Source organism: Crotalus tigris, unplaced genomic scaffold (assembly GCF_016545835.1).
Source record: "Crotalus tigris isolate CLP2741 ecotype Arizona unplaced genomic scaffold, ASM1654583v1 scf7180000018549.3470463, whole genome shotgun sequence".
NCBI classification, from domain to species: domain Eukaryota; kingdom Metazoa; phylum Chordata; class Lepidosauria; order Squamata; family Viperidae; genus Crotalus; species Crotalus tigris.
Genome location: NW_024097072.1, coordinates 1357501 through 1369813, shown reverse-complemented (window position 1 = coordinate 1369813; position 12313 = coordinate 1357501). Strand labels below are relative to the sequence as shown.

Sequence of the window (12313 nt, the reverse complement as noted above, 5' to 3'; positions counted from 1 at the left end):
CTCAGAAGGATGGAAGGCTGAGTCAACCTTGAGCCGGTGAGATTTGAACCGCTGACCTGCTGAACACAGTCAGCTAAAGTGGCCTGCAGTACTGCACTCTTAACTGCTGCGCCACCTCGGCTCTTATTTGGTTATTGATTTTGATTCTTTGCTTTCTGCGCTTGTTTCTATACTTCCTCTGAGATTAACTATGCGCACATTCCTCACATATGATGCCACATGTAGGAATCTGATTATATCCCCGTTCTCATCCCAGTGCAAATTAAACAGTTGCTGTTTTTTGGAAAAGTAGTATCAGTGCTGGATTATCTGTTCTTTGATGTTGGCAAAATAGTTAACGCTGCACCCTATTCACATTTTATATTTCAAAAAATAAATGTTGATGACCCTGGTAGGGCAAATTTGCGAGATTCCCACGTTTGGAGTCTGATTTTTGCGGGTCGCGGGAAGAGGAAGTGCAGACAATTCATTCCTTTGGGTATGTATATGCTGACATACTTTTAAACTTTACAGATCTAGGAGCCAATAGTTTAAAAAAACAGCTTTACGAGGAAGCTGAATTTGTGCTTTCTACCTATTAGCTACTTATACATGTAATCCTCAGTTCATGACCGAAATAGAGCCCAAAATTTCTGTTGCTAAGTGAAACATTTGTTAAATGAGTTGTGCCCCATTTTGCTTAAGTGAAGTTGTTAAGTGAATCACTGCAGTTAAATTAGCAACATGGTTGTTAAGAGAATCTGGCTTCCCCATTGAGGTCGCACAAGGGAATCATATGCCCCTGGGACACTGCAACCGTCATAAATACAAGTCAGTTGCCAAGCATCTTAATTTCGATCACGTGACCATGGGGATTGCCACAATGGTGGTTAAGTATGAACAATGGTCATAAGTCACTTTTTTAAAGGGCCATCGTAACTTCGAATGGTCACTAAACGAACTGTTGTAAGTTGAGGACTACCTATACTGCTGACTCCAAGGGATTTATTTACACTCAGAGTTAACGTGTAATAAATAGCTCTGTTTTTCTTGTGTATATAAAATCTACAAAGGGACAAAAGGTTATTTTCTCTCTCTAGCTTCAAACTCTAGGTTTTGGGAAACAGTAATGTTCAATGCAACTTGCAAAAGAGGATCCCCCCCCCCGCTTCTCTTAATCAGCTGTATAAGAGACAAGGAGGTCTTATTATGGCAGTCTCTATTGTGTTTGGATCTACAATATTTGCTGCTACGTCAGAAAGGCTGGAAGAGGCATCCAGTAGTTAACGCTGAACAATTTGTTCCTTGCTGAAGTGGTCTGTAATTTTCATACCTAAATGCGAATGTAATCAAGATGAATGAAGGAAAAGAAATTATCAAGTTCTAGTTACTAAAAGAGGGCAATTTATCTAGAATTTCAGGGGTTCTCAACCTTGGCAACTTTTAAGATTTGCCCAGGTTGAGAACCCCTGAAATTCTTTGCTGGCTGAGGAATTCTGGGAGTTGAAGTCCACAAGTCTTAAAGTTGCCAAGGTTGAGAACCCCTGAAGAATGTATTTTTTTTTTTTTTTAGAAGGGAGAGCAGAAGAGATTAAAGTTTAAATGTGCTAGTGATGGTTGAATACCAGAGGAAAAATAAGGGTGTTTATGTCACACTGAGTAAATATATCGCCACCAGCACCCAAATGTTTAATGCTTTGTCCTCCTTCCCCTGAATTTGTACCAAAATGGTTCTAACAATTGAGGAGGGTGGACTAGAAGACCTCCAAGTTCCCTTCTAACCTTATAATTCTATGATTTGATCTCAGGGATAAGAATAAACCCTTGGAAATAATTCAGTGTTTCTCAACTTTGGCAGTTTGAAGATGTGCAGATTTCAACCCCCAGAATTCCCAGCCAGCATAGAATTCTGGGAGTTGAAATCCTCACACCTTCAAAATGCTGAGGCTGAGAACACTGATTAATAACTGATTCCAAGGTGAAACACTCAACTGCAGCCACAGCATAGCTTGTATATATTCACCTTTTTTCAGACTTCCTCACTTCCACTTTGGGCTAAGTACTCAAAAGAGGGATGATGTACTATGAAAAGCTGAACAGGAATTAGGATTTGCTTTATAGTTTTCCCATTCTCGATTCCTTTATATTTGTGTTTCAAGTCTTTCAGAAGAATAAAAAAAAAAAATGCCCGGGAACTAAACTATCGTGCTCCAACCGTGTTATGTTTGATTTACTCAGTATCCTTTTTCATCCATCCCGTAGTACAGTCTTCATCCCTGTTTTGCTCAGGAGGAAAAGCGACAAAGTTAAAATGTCTGGGGAGGTTTGACATTTGTGCAGTCTCGGGCTACAAAGAGCACTGAAAGTAACCAATGCCTTAAAAATGCATCATTCATCGCCAAAGGGCAATTTGGCAGAACGTAGATCAGCCAAGCAACCATGGAGAAAGGGGTATCCCAGTGGAAAAAAATGTTTTGAAAAGCTCACTTTTCCACCTGCTGTTTCATGCAATTAAAACCCCAGTTAGAGGAGGGCGGGCAACGCTGTAGCCTTGCAGGACTGCAACTGAAATTACTAGCAAACACGGGCCATTAACTTGAAAAGGTACATGTACTTGAATTGAGGTAGATGGGCTTGTTTTAGTCATGCTGGCAGACTTAATGGCACAGTACCAAAGCGTCATTTTGTAGACAGCTAAGTTCCCTGTTGCCAGTACCAGTGAAACTCAAAAGTGCATTGTCCATCAGGTAGGAAATGCACGGATTCTGTGGGGCAACTGCCCGAATAGGGTTATTTTTTAAACAGTGTTGTTCCCGTTTTATCACTGCCGATGTATATGAAATTGCACCCATTTTAAATTGTCACTCTGGTCCTAAAGATTGGTCTGCCTGGAAGGAATAGATGGAGAATGGTTTTAGCAAAAATACCAGCTTTGGCATGAACTGGAGGAAGTACTTAGTGTCAAATCTCTTATATGTTTCTTTCTTCATAGTAAAGTGGTGAGAGCACATTTGCAATACTGCATCTAGTCCTGGTCACCCAGATAGAAAAATAAGATGTTGAGACCTTAGAAAGAGTGCAGAGAAGAGCAACGAAGATGATAGAGGGGTCTGGAGACTAAAACATATGAAGAACAGCTAAGGGAACTAGGTATATTCAGTCTAAGGAAGAGAAGGATTAAGGGTGACATGATAGCAGTCTTGCCTTATAAAAAGTGGGTGCTTTGATTAAATGTTAAAATAAAGCTACTTGAGAGTAAAACAGACTGGATTAAAAGGCAGGGAAGATTTTTTTTAGCATAGAATAAATAGAGAAATTTGATCCCTGATTTCATCCATTGGCTGGCTGTTGGAGTAGATACATTTTCCCAATTAAAGGAAAAATATACATTTCCGTTACTGTAAAATCAAAGAACTCCTTCAACTCAAATGACTGTTTTGAAAGGAGTATTTGAAAATGAGCTGGCGGCTCAGGGAGATGATTGATTTTGGCATATTCCCTCCCCCCCCCCAACATAACAAAAACAATAGTTTAGGTCAAAGCCCTTTCTTACTCCTGCAGTTTCTAACTCCCACATTCAGTAGCTTTCTGCTCTGCTTCAAAGAGAAGATATTTTTTGAACGAATTTGCTGCCTTCGTGTGAAATCAAAGGTTCTGAATCCTTAGAATCCTTCTAATTGCTTGCTTTTCCACTCCTGGTTTGCTTTTTTTTTATTTTTGGGAGAGTCGTTGGGTACTGCGGAAGATACCTCGTCTCAGGTCCCTGATCATTGTGAAGAAAGAGGTACACAGAGATTAAAAAAAAGGGGTTCTCACCTGAACAGAGGTCTTGGCATGTGGTGAACAGCAGGAGCACAGCAACAGCAGTTGAGCTCAAATGCAGAAAGAGCTTCTAGCAGCAGCAGCAGCAAAAGAGGGGGGGGGGAAGGTCTCAATCTCTCTCTGCATCTCCAGGTCTTATCCTATCCCATTCCATCCTTATCAGCAGAAAACGGACTAAGCACTGGCTAAACTCTTCCCAGCCAGAGACAAAAGTGATAAGCCCTGTGGGGAAGGTGGGAAGCAGAGAGTGAAGGAGCCTTTGCAACTACGAATCCTCTCTGCCCAAAGTATACAGCTGGCTGAGTGTGGCAGCCTAGGGAAGCAGAAGGCTGCGGAGGAGGGAATGTCTGGCTCATTGCTGGAGTCCTGAAAAGGAGCAAAATGTTGGACGTTGCTTCTTTTAGCTCAAGTTGTGCCTGCGAGCCTGGAAAGTTTGGGAGTGGGGTGGGGTGATTGTTTCTGAAAATGCAAGTGGAGAAGCTGGGCTTCGTGGTGACTGTCGGAGGAGCAGAGATGTAGTTGAGGTCACACACTGCATCCTGGGCACAGAAGGCTCACAGGTAGACATGGACGGACCCCGTTTGTCAGGAGGAAGAGATGGAGCATCTGCCACGACTAATGATACGTTCATGAAGAAAAGCCAAGTGGAAAATACAAAAACATCCTTTCGTGTGGTGATGGCTGCCTCGTTAGTGCTTCTCATCCTCTTCACCTTGCTGGGCAACACACTTGTGTGCATGGCGGTGATCAAATTTAGACATCTACGCTCCAAGGTGACCAACTTCTTCGTCATCTCCTTGGCTGTTTCGGATCTCTTTGTGGCTGTGCTGGTGATGCCATGGAAAGCAGTGGTCGAAGTGGCTGGTTTCTGGCCCTTTGGGGCTTTCTGTGACATTTGGGTGGCTTTTGATATCATGTGCTCCACAGCATCCATCCTCAACTTGTGCATCATCAGCATGGACCGCTACTGGGCCATTTCCAGTCCCTTCTGCTACGAGCGGAAGATGACCCAGCGGGTAGCTTCTGTCATGATTGGGGTGGCCTGGATGCTCTCCGTTCTGATCTCATTCATACCTGTCCATCTGAGATGGCACAAAGCCAGGAAGCTCCTTCCGGGTGAGGAACCAGGCTCCAACGTCACCGGGATGCTCGAGGGAAACTGCGACTCGAGCCTCAACAGAACCTATGCTATCTCCTCCTCATTCATCAGTTTCTACATTCCCGTCGCCATCATGATAGTGACATATACCCGGATTTTCCGCATTGCTCAGAGACAGATACGGAGGATCTCTTCTCTAGAGAGGGCTGTGGAGCATGCTCAGAGTTGCCAAAGCAGTGAGTGTTCTCATGAGGTCTCCTTGAAGAACTCCTTTAGAAAAGAAACCAAGGTCCTGCAGACTCTGTCTGTCATAATGGGAGTTTTTGTCTTCTGCTGGCTTCCTTTCTTTGTGCTCAACTGCATTGTGCCGTTCTGTGACCCCAGTCTTCATAAGCTGGGGAAGCTCCCCTGCGTGAGTGATACAGTTTTCAACATCTTTGTCTGGTTTGGCTGGGCAAACTCCTCTCTCAATCCCATCATCTACGCCTTCAATGCTGACTTCCGGAAGGCTTTTGCAGCCATCCTGGGCTGTGGCCGATTGTGTCCCAGCACAGCCGTGGAGACAGTAAACTTCAGCAATGAGTTCGTTTCCTACCACCACGACACCACCTGCCAGAAAGAACTCGGGACCTTAAGTTACCCACGCTTTCTCCCTCATGCTATAACTCTTCCGGGGGAGGAGGATGAGCTCGTCTTTGACAAGGTCCCCCAATCATCTCACGGTAACAGTGCAACTGTTTTGTCGGCCATTATTCATGTGGAGTATGAAACGGATCTCTCACTGGAGAAGATCACTCCCTTTGCCACCAGTGTGATGGATGAAGAGAGAACCAAGGATGATCACGCAGAGGAAGACGGAAGCAGTGAACCTTTCCCTTGGGTTAGATGAAACTTGGTGGATGCACGTGAAAGAAAAGGGATCGGGCCTAATTAAATCATTTTGTATGTCTATCTCAGGGGTAGGCAACCTTGGCTCTTTTATGACTCGTGGACTTCAACTCCCAGAATTCCTGGGCCAGCCATGCTGAGGGGAAAGGGAGAAGTTTCCAAGCTGAGCCAGGCTGGCTCAGGAATTCTGGGAGTTGAAGTCCACGAGTCATAAAAGAGCCAAGGTTGCCTACCCCTGGTCTATCTCACCCAACACAAATATTGATGTATCTTATTACAAAGTATTTCTGGAGGGATAATTATGTCTGTCTGTTGTAGCAAAATGTAAAAAAGTTTCTTGTGGTATCTTAAAAGATAGTATGACATGAAGATTCATGGACCACAGGTCTACATCGTGCATGTGACGAATTATTTTCCAAAAACTTTTATGACAGGATAAATAGTTAGCTTTTAAAGTGCCCCAAGACTTTACTCAATGTTTTTAGTAATTATGCAGCCAACAATGTTCAATCATTAGCTAGAATCAAAGAGAAGTACCCAATTCCAGCAACCGTTCCTTATATGCTTTTGCCTCCAGTCCCCTAATCATCTTTGTTGCTCTTCTCTGTACTCTTTCTAGAGTCCCAACATCTTTTTTACATCGCGGTGATTGTGGTTCTGCTGAGCATGAAATAAAGTTGCTTCTAAATTCCACACTGGAGGGAAGGTACCGAAACAATTCCTCACCTTGGAAAACTGCTGCTTTTTTGTAGTACCTTTAAGCCATCCACCGAGCTCTTTTCAGCTCAGGCTTTTGGGTGGGGTGTGGAGTGGTGTTGGAATGCCCAATAAGTTGGACATTTTCCTAACATCCCCAGTTACCAGGAAACAGACTGGTGGAGCTGAACCAGATGCTCTTAGAGACACAAAGGTCAGGCAGACTATGACTCACGCCTCTTGACCAGGGGTGAATTGTAGAGGTGATTTTAAATGCCCCCTTCTCACCGCTCAGAAAGTGGAGTGTGGGGCCCAGCATGTGGGGGAAGTGAGCTTTTCTTGGTAGGATAAAACTAAAATGGAAATCTAAACCAAGGATTCTCGTCAACATTATCAAGAATCATTAGGATTAGCCGGTGCAAACTTGCATTCATTCATTCCCGTTTTGCAGCCATAGAATCTGGAGATTTGATTCAAGATCTGATGTAGCTGAAGGAACTGCTGAAATGGCCGGTTCAAAGGGCATCTCTGCCATACATTCTTTAGCCAGCTTTGGCATCTCTCTCAGCTTAGTTCACAAGATCATCACACTGATCTAGATGTCTACATTCACCTGTCATTGTGATTAGCTATATTGGGGCTGACATGCTGTAATTCTGACTTAGAGCAGTGGGTGAACCTAGCTGTTGCAGCTAGCAACTTATGTTTTATGTGTAGCATGTAGTAAAGGACTAGGAGTGATATGATAGCGGTCTTCCCCTACTTGGGGGGCTGCATTAGAGAAGAGGGGAATTGACATTCTCCACTGAAGGCAGGACAATGGGTGGAAGACCCTTAAAGATAGATCCAACCTAGAAGGGAGGAGAAATTTCCTGACAGTGAGAACAATTAATCAGTGGAAAAGCTTACCTCCAGAAGTTGTGGGTGCTCTTTCACTGGAGGTTTTCAAGAAGAGACTGGACAGCCATTTGCCTGGAATGGTAGGGTCTCCTGCTTGAGCAGTGGGTTGGACTAGAAGACCTCCAAGGTCCCTTCAAAACTTAGTATTTTATGTGTTCTCTCTCTCTCTCTCCCTCTCTCTCTCTCTCTCATAGAGAGTTGCTGGTAAAATAAACATAGAAGGAAAAAGCTTGAGCAGGGGGTTGGACTAGAAGACCTCCAAGGTCCCTTCCAACTTAATTATTCTATGTTCTATTATGTGGGATCCTGATTATTGCAACCTATGTAGCTTCCTAACATGACTGGACTCAACCAATGTTTATAAAGTGGTTTGGGCATTTGAAAATCACTTTCCCACTTGGGTAACTTATACGTATATTGGATAATACTGCCCATAAGCCCCAACCCAGCACACTTTCACGAGACAGAGGATTAGAAGAGCGCAAAAATATTGTCTGGCACGGGAAATCAAGCAGTTCTCCAGAAGCCAATGGGTTTCTGTCACTAACATTCTGTTTTTCTAAGATTATTCTCATCAGGAAGAAAGCAACTATGCTTACGCAAAGGATCTATTAACTGGAAAAGCCAAGCCAAGCCCGTCTAGAAGATGCTGAAGGTCTTGACCGCTTCATTAGATTGGCTTTCTCAATCTGTATGTTAATTTTGGGCAATCAGCATTAGTTCAGGGAGGGGAAAAGAGTCAGAGCACTTAACCTGCTGAGGGCAAGGCGTCTCCTGCAATGAGAGGGAGGTATGGCAGCAAAAGACTCAGCTATGCTGTTTGCTTGATAAGCTCTGAAAAGGCTACTAGGAAAGCTGGGAAAAATGTCAGAGAATGAATAATGCGCCCATTATATTTATGTCCTGATTTTTCCACAGGTGCTTCAGTGCTCAATATAATGTATAGCAGTAGTGGCAAACCTATGGCACGGGTGCCAGAGGCGGCACTCAGAGCCCTCTCTGTGGGCACGCGCGCTGTCGCCCCAGTCCTAGGCCTTCAGCTGGGTTTTATAAAACTTTTTCGCTTTAGGCCTCCGCTGCCCTGTGCAAAAAAAAAAAAAAAGGTTCAATCGATCAGACAATTTCAACTTCTTGCGGGGGAAAAAAAAATCTTGCAAAGTTGGAATTGATTGATTGAACTTTTTAGTCCCACCCAGTCTGCCGTTACTGCCGCAGCCACGCCCACCTAATGGGCCATACCCACCCAATGGGCCACACCCACCCGGCACCTGACGATGCATAAGTGGGTTTTGGGTTGCAATTTGGGCACTCAGTCTCTAAAAAGTTCGTCATCACTGATGTATAGCATTCCCTTTTTTCAACTGTTCTCCATCTCAGTCCTACAGGATAGTTCGGGCTGAAAGAGAATGGCTGACCAAGAATCATGGAGAAAGCCTCCATGGCTGAAGGAAGTTCGCCCTATTAGTCCGGTTCTAACGTGTCTGGCTTCAGTGGAACAATAGGATTTGCAAAGACCTTGGTCAAAAGGGAGCCATGATGTCTAGAGGGAACATAAGCTAACCAGATCTTAGATGAGGTGTGCTTTTTATTGTCCTCCAGAATCAGAGATTTGAAAGAAAACGGAAGCTATACCTTACAGAAGTTCTGCTTTAAATTATGGAAGTTGTAATCTCCAATACAAAGGAGAGAGAAAGGGAGTTGAAAAATAGTCTAAGGACATTGAAATATATCGGTCCTCTTATTCCTATTTCTATCTTGCTTCTGTGTCTTGTTTGCAAACAGTGAAATATGGACTTGTTCTACCTCAATCTTTTTCATGGGCAAGGTCCTTTTGCTTCCTCAGACCTAACTTGGAAAGATAGGATTCTTGGACAGAAAAAGACTGAATCTAACGAAATCAACAAGCATTTTTGATGTAGCGATTGTGATCAGGCACACTTTAACAATTGTGAGAATACCTTTTCCAAAGATTTCTGTGGAGATTCTCAGTCATCCAGGTCATGGTTGTCCCAAAGGTGCTTTTTTTCCCAAAAGGCAACTGGACTTTGTTTTTTCCTTGAAGATGTTCCGCTTCTCATCCACAAAGCTTCTTCAGTTCAGTTCCAGAACTGCAGAAGCTTCTTGGATGAGAAATATCTTCAAGGAAAAAACAAAGTCCAGCTGCTTTTGAAAAAAAAAAAAAACACCTTTGGGACATGAGTAACCTCATTTGTGGCTATCTTTGCACGAAAAACCCAACCTCAAAACAGTCAAGAACATTAATCTTGCAGTCAAGAAAAATCCAGTGGTGTAGTTAGTGCACGATTCAGAAAACTGGATAAAGTACAGCAGGGGTCTCCAACCATAGCTGGCTGGAGAATTCTGGGAACGGAGGTCCACAAGTCTTAAAAAGTTGCCAAGGCTGGACACCCCTGATCTAGAAGTATGGCTAAATTGAACTCCATTACTGGGAAGTTGGCTCGGTGAGAATGCCGCAGTGGTTCTTTAAGAGAGACAATGGGGCTTCTAGAACCAGGAACAATTCTGAGATCAGTAACTAGAAAGATCAGAACAGCTTAAGGGATGACCCTTTACCAACTGAAGATCGAGTAAGTTTTCCCTTAAGGAGGTGATTGCTATTCAGTGTTTAACACTCAGTCTTGAGAAAGAGCTGGTTGCCTTAGACAATACTATCCCTTCCGGACTGATGTAAGGGTGGGTGACCCATGGCCCTAAAGCTACATACAACCAGTGATTTACTTCCTCAGGGTCTTCAGCCTATTTTCAGACCCTCTCTGCAGGAACCCAGATCTCTGGTGAGCACTCCCCTTCCCTTCCTCACTCCCTATAGCGAGAAAAAAAGTGGGGTTTCCATGACGCTTTGCTCACAACTAACCATGGTTTATTCAGTTAAGAGCGAGAAGCGATCCCTTTGGAGACAGCCCCATATGTGACCTGGGGCTCCAATTCTATTTTTCCTGCAGGTTTTCACTTCCGCCTACCACAAGGCCTTCCTTGCCTTATGAAATCAAAGGCTCAAGAGAGATGGGGGGCAGTCTGTGGGCACCCAGGCAAATAGGTCACACAGGTAGCCCTTGACGTACCACCACAACTGAGCCCAAAATTTATGTTGTTAAGTGAGACATTTGTTGAGTCCCATTTTACGACCGACCTTGCCACAATTTTTAAGTGAATCACTGCAGTTGATTAAATTAGCAACCCGGTTGTGACGTGAATCCGGCTTCCCCGGTTGACTCTGCATGTCAGAAGGTCGCAAAAGGAAATTGCGTAACCTCGGGACACGGCAACCGTTATAAATATGAACCAGTTGCCAAGCATTGAATTTTGATCATGTGATCCTGGGGATGCTGGAAAGGTTGTAACTATGAAAAATGGTCAGGAGTCACATTTTTCACTGCCGTTGTAACTTGGAACGGTCACTAAATGAACTGTTGTAAGTTGAAGGCTACTTTACTGCTGCCCCATTGTGCTAAAATCCACCATTTGGCACCAATTCCCAGGAGCAGTTTCCACGTGTCCCTTAAAACAAATCCAGTATCAAACATGGACATTAAAATAGCAGAAATAGATCTACTCTTATACACACAGTTGTTGACTTACAACCGTTTGTTTAGTGACAAAGTTCAAAGTTACAGTGGCACTGACGAAAGTGACTTATGACCATTTATCATCACTTATGACCATTGCAGCACACACACACACCCTGTCACGTGATCAAAATTCAAGAGCTTGGCCACTGGCATGTAATTTATGACAGTTGCCCTGTTCCTTAGCATCCTGTCATCCCCATTTGTAACTTTCCCAGCTGGTTTCCAACAAGCAAAGTCAGTCGAGGGAGGGGGAGCCAGATTCGCTTAATGACTACACTATTCTTGTTTTGAACGATGACCATCTGGCAGACGGTACAGGATAATAAAAACAAAGAGGAATAGCTGACGGGTAGTTTTTATCCCAGAGCTGTAACCATATTAAATACCACAGTATAGTGCAATATTGAAGCGCAATAGAATGTGAAGGATGTGTGTATATAATGTATGTTCTTATTTGTGGTTTTTACTTGTGTGTAGTGTGCACTGTGGACAGCACTTAATTTTGGTGTGAGATACATAATGACAATAAAGATTATTCTATTCTATTCTATTTTACTTTGTATTTCTATTCTATTCTATTTTATTTTGATTTCATATATTCTATTCTGTATTTCTGTTCTGTATTTCTGTTCTATTCTGTATTTCTATTCCATTCTATTCACTTAGTGATTTAATTAACGGTGGCAAAAGGATGATAAAATGAGGCAAAATTCACTTTCACAGCAGTTTTGCTGAGCCACAGAAACGTTGGGCTCCCTTGTAGCGGTCTGACGAGGACGAGCTGCGCCTGGATGTCTTTAAAGAGACCGGACAGCCGCTTTTCTGGAAGATTCTCCTGCTTTAGCAGGGGGCTGGACTGGAAGACCTCGAAGGTCTCTTCCAGCTCTATTCTATTCTAGAGGCCGGCACGGGCGGGCCGTTGAGAGGCGGACTCCGGATCTTTCCTTTTCCCTGCTTAGTCGGAGCGGAGCCGCGGCTGCCTCCCCGCGCACCACCCAATCCGGGCCGGCGACGCTCACGTGGATGCGGGCTGGCCGCGCGGGGGAGGCGGGGAGAAAGCCGGGCCCTCGGCTGCCGGGGAAGAGGACGGGACTGCTCAGCCGGCCCTGCAGGGTACGTGCAGGGTCCCCCCCCCCGCCCCCCGAGCGCCGCCCCGGGCTCGCCTCTCCCAGCCCCCAAGGCGGCCGGGCGCAGCGGCCTCGCGGGGCCCGTTGGTGTCGCGCGCGCCTCTCTGAGGGGGCCGCAGCTGCTGCGCGCGGGCGGGTGAGGAGGAGGAGAAGGGGGGGAGCGGCGCAGGCTGCCTGCGGTTGGCAGAGGCCGGCAGGTGGGGGGGGGTCTC

The 12313-nt window shown here is 44.7% G+C and overlaps 2 protein-coding genes across 4 annotated transcripts in view; both read left to right on the top strand.

Moving 5' to 3' along the window:
* The first annotated feature begins 4367 nt into the window (after positions 1 to 4367).
* LOC120312871 (D(1) dopamine receptor-like) lies at positions 4368 to 5789 on the top strand. The gene has a single exon (XM_039354166.1). It carries the CDS (start codon positions 4368 to 4370, stop codon positions 5787 to 5789), a length of 1422 nt encoding a protein of 473 aa, XP_039210100.1.
* Positions 5790 to 9909: 4120 nt separating this feature from the next.
* Positions 9910 to 12313, top strand: part of R3HCC1 (R3H domain and coiled-coil containing 1) — a 16148-nt gene continuing 13744 nt past the window's right edge. Inside the window, exon 1 of one of the 3 annotated variants that reach the window (XM_039354217.1) lies at positions 9910 to 9972. The gene's annotated coding sequence lies outside the window, so the exon portion shown is untranslated. Of the gene's footprint in view, positions 9973 to 10051; positions 10180 to 11936; positions 12088 to 12313 lie in introns of those variants that run through there. The other 2 variants (XM_039354218.1, XM_039354216.1) reach the window with 2 other exon arrangements.

Excerpts from the sequence above, each read along its gene's own strand:
- LOC120312871 (XM_039354166.1), top strand. The coding sequence starts at position 4,368 with ATGGACGGACCCCGTTTGTCAGGAGGAAGAGATGGAGCATCTGCCACG.